This window comes from Vulpes vulpes, chromosome 12 (genome assembly GCF_048418805.1).
Source record: "Vulpes vulpes isolate BD-2025 chromosome 12, VulVul3, whole genome shotgun sequence".
Classification (NCBI taxonomy): domain Eukaryota; kingdom Metazoa; phylum Chordata; class Mammalia; order Carnivora; family Canidae; genus Vulpes; species Vulpes vulpes.
Window position 1 is genome coordinate 164,223,285 of NC_132791.1, and position 9,676 is coordinate 164,232,960.

Sequence of the window (9,676 nt, forward strand, 5' to 3'; positions counted from 1 at the left end):
CTACTTGTAGAAATTGCCTCCTGGGAGGGGAGCTGGGTGACAGGGGTAAGATACTTATATTACTTGATGTAATACTCAGACTTTAAAGAGAATTAACCTTTTTTTTTTTTTTAAGATTTTATTTATTCATGAGAGACACAGAAAGAGAGGCAGAGACATAGGCAGAGGGAGAAGCAGGCTCCATGCAGGGAGCCCGACGAGGGATTCAGTCCCTGGTCTCCAGGATCAGGCCCTGAGCTGAAGGCGGTGCTAAACCACTGAGCCACCCGGGCTGCCCGAGAATTAATCTTTATAACAAAAATAAAAATGTTCTATAAAAGGTGAAGACTAAAAGCTTCCTAGGATTCTTGCAGATCTTTGCTCCAATTTATAATACAAATCACCTGAGGATGTTGTAAAAATTCAGATTGTTATTAAATCCTTTTGTTCCTTTAGAATTTTGTAGCATATGTGTATAACCTATTTAAAAATAAAAACACTAGTCTGTGAGATTATATGGTGTATACATTATTAATAGATGGTGGATATGTCACACTGCATATGTCCACAACTCAATAAAGAAAATGAGTTGTATCTCTTTGTGGACAGTGCTAATTTGGTAACACCTGTTAATCTGATGTAGCTTCCTGGCTGCCACACCCATTTAGAACAGTTGGGACCTAGGAAAAAAAACAATACTGTTACATAATACAATAATGATAAGTAGTCCAGGGCCTAAGTTGAAGAATACATTCTATGATTGAGGCATTGGCCAGCAAAAATGAAGAGACATTTTCCCTGACATTGCTGGTGAAAGAGCAGAGGAAAATACCAACCAGCCACTATTCCCCAGGCCCAGTAAGAAAGAAAGCAGACAGAGAAGACCTGACCAGAGAGGCAGCAGGGAGGCCAAACTCCACCTCTAGGAGTTACGGGGTTGAGGGGAGGCGGGGGGCGTATTCAGTAGCAGAAGCTCTGTATGAAAACTTATATGTGATGGCTGTTCCCTGTGTGACCCTGAGTCATCAAAATAAGTCAAATATAATTTGACATACTCATTGTTATGTGAGGCAGGATGAGTGTGGTATATTTTAGAGTATTACGAATTTTAAAAGTTGTATAGATTTTGGTTGCTTAAGGAATTGACATTTATCCAGAATGAAGAATATAAATGGATTTTGTATATTACCAAAATCTTCTCTTCCCCAGTTATTTTAGATACTTCTGCCATCACTGAAATACTCTCTGGAGGGATAAGCAGCAGCTTGTGGTTTATAAGGTCAAGCTTTTGGTTACCTGTTAACCTTCTTATACTTTCCTACATTTTTAGAGGTTGCGGAAGGATGTATATAATGCCATGCCAATGTCTGTAGCGTTCTCTCTTTCTTCAAACAGGGCTGTGTACTTTGCGTGTTACTCCAAAGCCAAAGAGCAGTTCAATGGCATTTTTGTGCCTAACAGTAATATTGTGCATATTTTCTCAGCTGGCTCTGCAGGTATGTTACCCTAAGTGAGTGGAGATAAGTTTCTCAGTTTTCTAAAGCATGTGTTGTGCCAAACAGCTTTTTCCAGGAACCAGAAATTAGCTCTCTGCATCTTTTGCCTCTAAAGTCATTTTTCTAGTGCTTTATGTTAGAACTAATAAAACACAAATGTTCAAGAATAGATTGTAACTCGGTTCCGTTTTCTTTGACAACTAAAATTTTATTCTTCCTCAAAATTTCATCTGTGCTCGTGCATACTCATTAGTATTACATCTTTTTTAAAGGAATATTAATGGGTTTCCATATCCTTCTGTTGCATTAAAGTTATTTTAAGAATTTGAGGTTTTTTTCTGTGACTCCCCATTGTGTCCAGCATATCCCATGCACAGTTGGCATTTCTGTCCACAGCTAGGTTCTGTGATGAGGGCACGGGGCTGTGGAGACCTTTTAGAAGGGCTAGTACCAGATCAAGGAGTATCTGCTCCCTTTTGAGGGAATCCTTTCTCTTTACTATAGAAAATTCATAACAAAAAAAAAAAGAAAATTCATAACAGGATTTGTTCCCCTGGAAATAGTTGACAAAGAACCATGGACTTATAGATTGAGGAGAGAAGGCTGTCTCTTTTTGGGTACCATTTTATGTCTTATGTAAATGGAAGCGTCTCCTAAAGAACTTAAATTGGTATGCTATGAAGCATTTCTGCCTCCTGCCAGCCTGTAAGGTGTGTATGCACCAGTTTTATCTGCCTCTGTCACTCAAAATAAGAGTTCTACTAACACATCTGAGCAGTTCCGAGTCATAATTACTGGCCCTCAAATAGAAGATAGCATATGCAGAGCTGCTTCATGCAAGAAAGGCATTTCTATCGAACACGGAACTCCAAGGAGGAAATGCGGAGTGACCGAATGAACGGGTCAGCTCTCCCAAGGGTGAGCTCCCAGGGGTGGTCGCGAGTGAGCCATAATCTCTGAGCTGCTCGTTGGTTTTGTGACTTTTACAAAATTAACTTAAAAGAACCATTGGCAAATAAAGCAGACCTGGAGGGAGTTCTCTAAACCACCGTCTTGGTTCCTAATTAATCTGCCTAGAATTGTGGAGGGATCGAGGTGTTCAGAGCTCACTGTCAGGCTGATGCCATGATGCTGCTCTTTCTGGTTGATCTGGAACAATGAGCAATATAAAGATGGGAAAGGGTTTAGAAATGGTTCCTGTAAGCAAATCATCCTTTAAAACTTCAATTTCCTGAAATGATTAATGAGATACTAAAATGTGTATGTTCAAATTCAGGTAAATGGAGATTTAGTGGCTTCTGTTTTAGATTTGATATAAGGTAACCTTTTGGATTAGATCACTAACTTTTTAAAACAAATTATTTCTAGACCTGAAGCTTATAAATTGAGTTTTAGAATAGTGTCCATATTTATCATAGAAATTACATTTCCAGAAATATCAACAGCACCACCTACAGGTTGGAAAGACTAGACAGGGCTCTAGAAAATTGAGAGGTTTCTTTTAGGTCCAACATCTCAATGGATGTTACATTTTAAGAGAGTGTAACTTCCATCTGCAGTCTGGAAATGTAACTTCTTCCTACTGTCCAGTTTTACTTTTAAGCCATTTAAATCCTGATCTCAAAGTTTATCATATGAAATAGCTTTAATAAGCATGGATTGTGTTCAATGGTGACATTTGCTGTTTGTTTTTCTTCCAGCTTTTGTCACAAATACCTTAATGAATCCTATATGGATGGTTAAAACTCGGATGCAGCTAGAACGGAAGTAAGTCATTAATTGTTCCTCCTTAATATTCGTGAGGATTTTCTCCTTCCTCCCAATTCCAGTTGTGAAGTAAGGTATACAGAGCCCTTAGCCATCCCAATCCTTGTTGTTTTCTGAATATAAATTATATGTAGAAAGTCCTTTTGTTTTGAGATGTGTGCTGCGAGGCATTGTGGGGAAATGAGGGCCAGCAGAAGTAGCACCTCAGGGCGGGGATGGGTTGGAAATTTGCTCATTTGCCGCCCCTAACCTGCTGCTGACTTCTCTCAGGTAGTTGGCAGGTCTCTGCTCTTGGCCGACCTACCCCCACCCTCAATTAGAGCACTTTGGGCTCCTCCAGATGGCTTCTCTTCTAAGTGGGAAGATGCTAGTAAGGGTAGAATGGCAAAGGCCTTCAGGTGTACTAGATTTCTGCCCTAAAACTCTGGCCCATGATTCATTTTCATGCTATGGATCCCTTTGGCAGTCTGGGGGCGCCTCTGCTTTTTAGAGTAATATTTTTGAAAGCAGTGGTAACCAATTGTTGAAGTACAATTATCATTTTTTTAATACAATATAGTAAGAGACTTCTTTAATATAGTAAATGGCAAGATCAAGCAGTGGCCCAGTAACTACCTTAATTTCAAAGAAGTGAAGGTGATAAGGGACACTGTCATCAACTTTAAGAACCCTTGTGTAACTCTTGCCTGAAATATGTGTGGGCCCTGGAAGCTTTCAGCTAGCCCAGCCTAACTCTAAGCAACCTATAAAGAAAGGAGAGACGGAACGGAGAGACGGAACAAGACTACCCTCTGGAAGTGTAGCTTGGGGTCTGCCTTGGTTTGTTTTTTCTAACGATCACGGAAACCTCTGAATTGGTCTCAGATTCCATGTTTTCTTCAGTCCATTCTGCATGAAAGAACCCTCTAGAATACATCAGATCTCTTCATTTTGGATAGATCGCTTGCTCATAATACTTCAATAAATCTTGCTTACTCTCATGGTCAGATCCTAACTTGTGGGCTTAACATTCAAGGTCCTTTGCAATTTTTCTATAACTGTCAGGTGTTCTTAGGCTTCCATCTCCCTGAGTGTGCTGACCCTCACCAGGAGGGATTAGGAGTCCCACACCCCTCTTGTCGCCCAAGAGTGCCTGTTTGTTCCTCAGGATTCTGACCAGCATCCTCTCCTGGAAACCCCTGGTAATCATTTGCTGTGCCAGCTGTGCCCTACACTGTCCTAGTATCATTGCTCCTTAACAGCAGGTACATGGACAAATCAGCTAAGAACCTCTATATCCATGCTTTTATATCTATGTCCTGGGATCCCTGGGTGGCGCAGCGATTTAGTGCCTGCCTTTGGCCCAGGGCACGGTCCTGGAGACCCGGGATCGAATCCCACATCGGGCTCCCGGTGCATGGAGCCTGCTTCTCCCTCTGCCTGTGTCTGTGCCTCTCTCTCTCTCTGTCTGTGACTATCATAAATAAATTAATTAATTAATTTAAAAAATTTTTATATCTATGTCCTAATGATTTGTGCTTAGGACATTTTATTTTACTTAAGGTCTATTTATTTATTTTAGAGAAAGTGTGTCAGTGGAGGGAGGGGTAGGGGAGAGGAAGAGAGAGAATCTTCAGGTAGACTCCCCTCTCCACTGAGTGCGGACCTGAGCTCATGACCTGGGCTGAAATGAAGAGTTGGCCACTTAACCAACTGAGCCACCCAGCACCTCCATGCTCAGGATATTTTGAAGCTTTGTTTAACCAGTCCTGCAGCAATGAGTATTTGTTGCATGCTTGCTCTGCAGTAGTCACTGGGGAAACAGCAAGGACTAAGCCCTAGGCCCTGCCTTCCAGAAGCTCACGACTTTACAGGTAATAGAATTAGAGGCTGATGAGATAGGGGCCAGAAATGCTAAGGACCCCAAAGGGTCCCTCCTTAATGCTGTCCAGGCAGAGCAAGCACAGGGAGGGCTTCTGTTAGTGGTGATGTCCACCCTACCATCTGGAAAAAAATGAGGGAGAGGGTCCATGGCACTGCACATGCTTCCGGCCAAGAATGGAATATGCGGGAAGCATGCATTCCCCGGGGACGAAAGGAAGGGAAGCATGGTTGGAGTGTGCTCTGTGTATATGTGCTGGAGGAGGGGATATATAAAAAAAGCAAGGCTACAGAAATGCATGGGAGGGTCTTGGAGTTCAGCTTTGGGCTCTAATTTGAGGGCCGTAGACAGCCATTAGAGCTGTGGTTCGGGGTGTGAGTGGGGACTACTCTGTAGCACAGCAGTGTGGTTGGATCTGTATTAGAAAGGTTGCTCCAGCCAGGAAGTGGAGAAACAGCCTTGGAAAGACACAGTGAAGAAGGGAAAGCCTATTGTGACTGGTTGGAGCAGGGGGCTCGCTGGGCCTCAGCCCCAAGGAAGGGCTCTTGGAGTGTGGATATGCTGTCAGAAGGTTCTGTTTGCATTAGGCAGTTTAGGATACTACCCATCATGAGCCAGGAGCAGCTAGCCCAAGGCCAAATTGTGTAGTTTATTCCATGTTTATTTCATAAATTTAGAAATAATGGAATCAGAATACACCATTTGGGGACACTTGGGTGGCTCAGTGGGTTAAGCCTCTGCCTGCAGCTCAGGTTTGTGGTTCCAGGGTCTTGGGATCGAGCCTCACATCAGACTCTGCTCATCGGGGAGCCTGCTTCTCCCTCTTCCTCTGCCCGCTGCTCTACCTATTTGTGTTCTCTCTCTCTCTCTCTCTCTATCAAATAAATAACTTTTTTTTTTTTAATACACCATCTGGAGACTAGAGTTAAGAAAGCTTACTAGTGTAACAAACCTTACTCAACTACCCAGGCAGAATGTTGGTTAGGTTTTTCCTTCGGCATTTTTTTAAAGCATATTTTTGCCATGATTGTAATTATACTCCTGCTTTCCACGCAAGCACTTCTGCATTGCTTACTGCCTTCACAACTATTTTAATCTAGTATGTGTATCCTAGTTTGCTTATCTATCCCTATTTTTAGACATCTGGGTTGTTTTTATTATACTGCAGTTGTATTTTCCTCTGTGATGAACGTCTTCCTCCATCCGGCTCTTTCCAAAATTAGGTCAGAGGCTATGGACATGTTTTTATGGCTCTTGGTACAGATGTACATACTGTTCTGTGGACTTATCAGGTGTCCCAGCTGGTGGGCCCAGGCTCAGCTGAACACAGGACAGGGAAGCCACATTTCACCCATGTGTAATTTCTCTTTATACTCAACACTCCTTTCTTTGCAGCCTGGTACAGGAGCCAGGCTCCAGAGTGTGCATTTTAACGGCTTTTCATTGATCTTTACACAGAGTTAGAGGCTCCAAGCAGATGAACACACTCCAGTGTGCTCGCTATGTTTACCAGACAGAAGGCATTCGTGGCTTCTACAGGGGATTAACAGCCTCGTATGCTGGAATTTCAGAAACTATCATCTGTTTTGCTATTTATGAAAGTTTGAAGAAGTATCTGAAAGAAGCTCCATTAGCCTCTTCTACAAATGGGACTGAGAAAAATTCCACAAATTTTTTTGGACTTATGGCAGCTGCTGCAATTTCTAAGGGATGTGCTTCCTGCATCGCTTATCCACATGGTATGTTTTGCTTTTTCTTCCAGAACAGTAAAACAGCTGTGAGGCTTGTGTCATTGTCCATAGAGCTAGACTTCTGCAGCTCACATGGAAATGCAAGTACCTGCAGGTACTAAGGTAATAGAATATGAGTGAAACTGGCTTCATCTGTCTGGTGTAGGTTATGTGAGCAGCAGGAATTCAGCTCTTCTCAGCTCCAGCTACTCGTGGCCAAAACATACAGTGCAAAATGTGGGCCCTGTGTTATAGAACTTCTGATGTTTTCAGAGAAGCCAAAAATCTGGATTTTATTTAAAATTCCTCGATTTAAAAAAATGGTGTGGGTGCCAACCAAAAACAAAACAAGACAACTCTCAACTTCCACTTTGAATGGAGTGCTGAGTGAGTCTACTTTGCTAAGTCTATTTTTTAAGGAATTAGAGACCTAATGTTCCACTGACCTACTTAAAAAAAGAATAGCTTAGTTTATTGTACCATGAAAAACAGGTTTTGTTTTCAAAAGCCTGCTGCACTGTCAGCTATGACGAACATACATGGTCAATTCAAAAGCAGGTAATTGAGCCCCTGTCACATGGTAGAACACTCAGCGGCCCCCTAGGGCTCAGGGAGAAGAGATCAGGCTGCCTCCTGTAGGGTGGGGAGACAGAAGGATGTCCAGCAGTGACAGCTGTCGTGCTTGCGGAGGGGGGGGGGGGTGGAGGGTGGGAGTTGTGCCTGTGTTGACAGGGGCCAGGTGTGCAAAAGTTTAAAAATGCAGGAGGCAGGGGATCCCTGGGTGGCTCAGTGGTTTAGCACCCGCCTTCAGCCCAGGGCGTGATCCTGGAGTCCTGGGATCGAGTCCCATATCAGGCTCCCTGCATGGAGCCTGCTTCTCCCTCTGCCTGTGTCTCTGCCTCTCTCTCTCTCTGTGTCTCTCATGAATAAATAAAATAAAATCTTTAAAAAAAAAATGCAGGAGGGGCAGCCCCGGTGGCACAGCGGTTTAGTGCCGCCTGCAGCCCAGGGCATGATCCTGGAGACCCTGGATCAAGTCCTGCATCGGGCTCTCTGCATGGAGCCTGCTTCTCCCTCTGCCTGTGTCTCTGCCCCCCCCCCGCCCCCGCATCTCTATGAATAAATAAATAAAAATCTTTTTAAAAAAATGCAGGAGGCAGCTTTTGAGCTGGACAGAGTGGTGGAGAAGGGTTATTAGTAGGAGAGGAAGTTGGCAAGCATATGAAAAGAAAGTCTTGATGATTTGCTCTGCTTAATACAAATTACACCTTCAGTGAAATTATAGCACTTGCTTAATTGGGAGTAGAAAACCACAAACTATCTTAAAATGGAGTCCAATTCAATGTAAGTTTTTACAATCCCTTAAAAGTTATTTTGTATCTATAAGTAACATCCTTAATTGACCATTTCCCAGAATTAGAAAATATTTTAAAAAGATTGCAACTTTTCATTGTCCCAAAGTGACTGTGCTGTCCAAGTAGAGCTGAAATGGCAAATAGCCAGAGATGTACATTGACAGTTACAGAGCTCTGTGCTTTGAATTCTCTCATTGTATTGCTTGGTGATGTGGTTTGTTGTAGCATAAAGTATGTGTTTCTCTCTGCAGAAGTCATAAGGACACGGCTCCGAGAGGAAGGCACCAAGTACAAGTCTTTTGTCCAGACTGCTCGGCTGGTCTTCCGGGAAGAAGGTTACCTTGCCTTTTATAGAGGACTCTTTGCCCAGCTCATCCGGCAGATACCAAATACTGCCATTGTGTTGTCTACCTATGAGTTAATTGTGTACCTATTAGAAGACCGTTCCCAGTAACAGGCCAGAAAATTGTGCTCTAGAAGAATAAAATTTAAAAACTATAGAGAAATTTTTTTTTTTTCCATTGATGTTTAGAACGTTTGAGACTGAAACAGGAAAGGCCATAAAATATGTGGCTTATATCCCCTGTTGGACATTTCCTTTTGGATTCATGTTTTCTGGAAGGTTTAAATTCATTAACGTTAATAGTTAATTATAACTTTTGTTTTTTAACTTAAGAGGATTCAGGATTAAGCAGCAACTAAATTAAATCACACTACTTAATTTAAGTATAAATTTGGTTTGTGTCCTCTTTTATGTTCACTGTGCTATAAACTTACAGCTTATGTAATTTAGTGAAACATGACCCTAGAAATTCAGAGAAAACCTGCAAAATAAAAATACAACTTGTTTTCTCATCTGACACTACACTGCTGAACAATTAAGATGTGTTGCATTCTGGTGACACTGGGTGGACGGGGACAGGCTTCCCAGCCACTTTTCTGGTCTGTACATTTCCAAGTCTTGTGCAGATTGAGAATTTAAGGTTTCAGGGTGCTGAGTTAGAAAAAAAATAAGTATAACTTTCTGACGCTAAATATTTTAAACTGTAAATGTTTTTCTAAAGTTCTCCTTTATCCCCAGTTGGAACCAGAGGCATGAGTTTTAATGAGTTATTTACCAAGACTTACTCCTGGACCTATTTCCAGAAGTTAAGCCAGGTCAAACCCCAAGCACCTTGTACGTGTCAGTCGTGAATGTGGAATATGGTGATTAATAGGCCCTTCCTGTCAGGTCTTTAACCCTGTTCTTGGATCCCTAGCACTGAAGGAGAGGACAGTGACACAAGGTTGATTGCCCACCTCTCGGTTCACTTTTATTTTTCTAGGAGATGTGTTTAAAAACAAAAACCAAAACCCTAGAAATGACAAATGACCAGAATTTTAACCACACCTCACCACTCCCCACTTTTAAAGGAAATTCAATAAAGGACAAAACGGTAATGCAGAAGGCAGGTCAGATGGACAACCTTCCCCAGCTCTTCCACTGGA

The 9,676-nt window shown here is 42.2% G+C and overlaps 1 protein-coding gene across 1 annotated transcript in view; it reads left to right on the forward strand.

Moving 5' to 3' along the window:
- SLC25A33 (solute carrier family 25 member 33) overlaps positions 1-9,081 on the forward strand; it is a 34,687-nt gene extending 25,606 nt beyond the window's left edge. The window contains exons 4-7 of the mRNA XM_026005065.2: positions 1,375-1,475; positions 3,176-3,242; positions 6,562-6,842; positions 8,440-9,081. Of these exons, the coding sequence (XP_025860850.1) occupies positions 1,375-1,475; positions 3,176-3,242; positions 6,562-6,842; positions 8,440-8,642 (652 nt within the window). The 3' untranslated portion in view covers positions 8,643-9,081. The remainder of the gene's footprint in view (positions 1-1,374; positions 1,476-3,175; positions 3,243-6,561; positions 6,843-8,439) is intronic.
- The last annotated feature ends 595 nt before the right edge of the window (positions 9,082-9,676 follow it).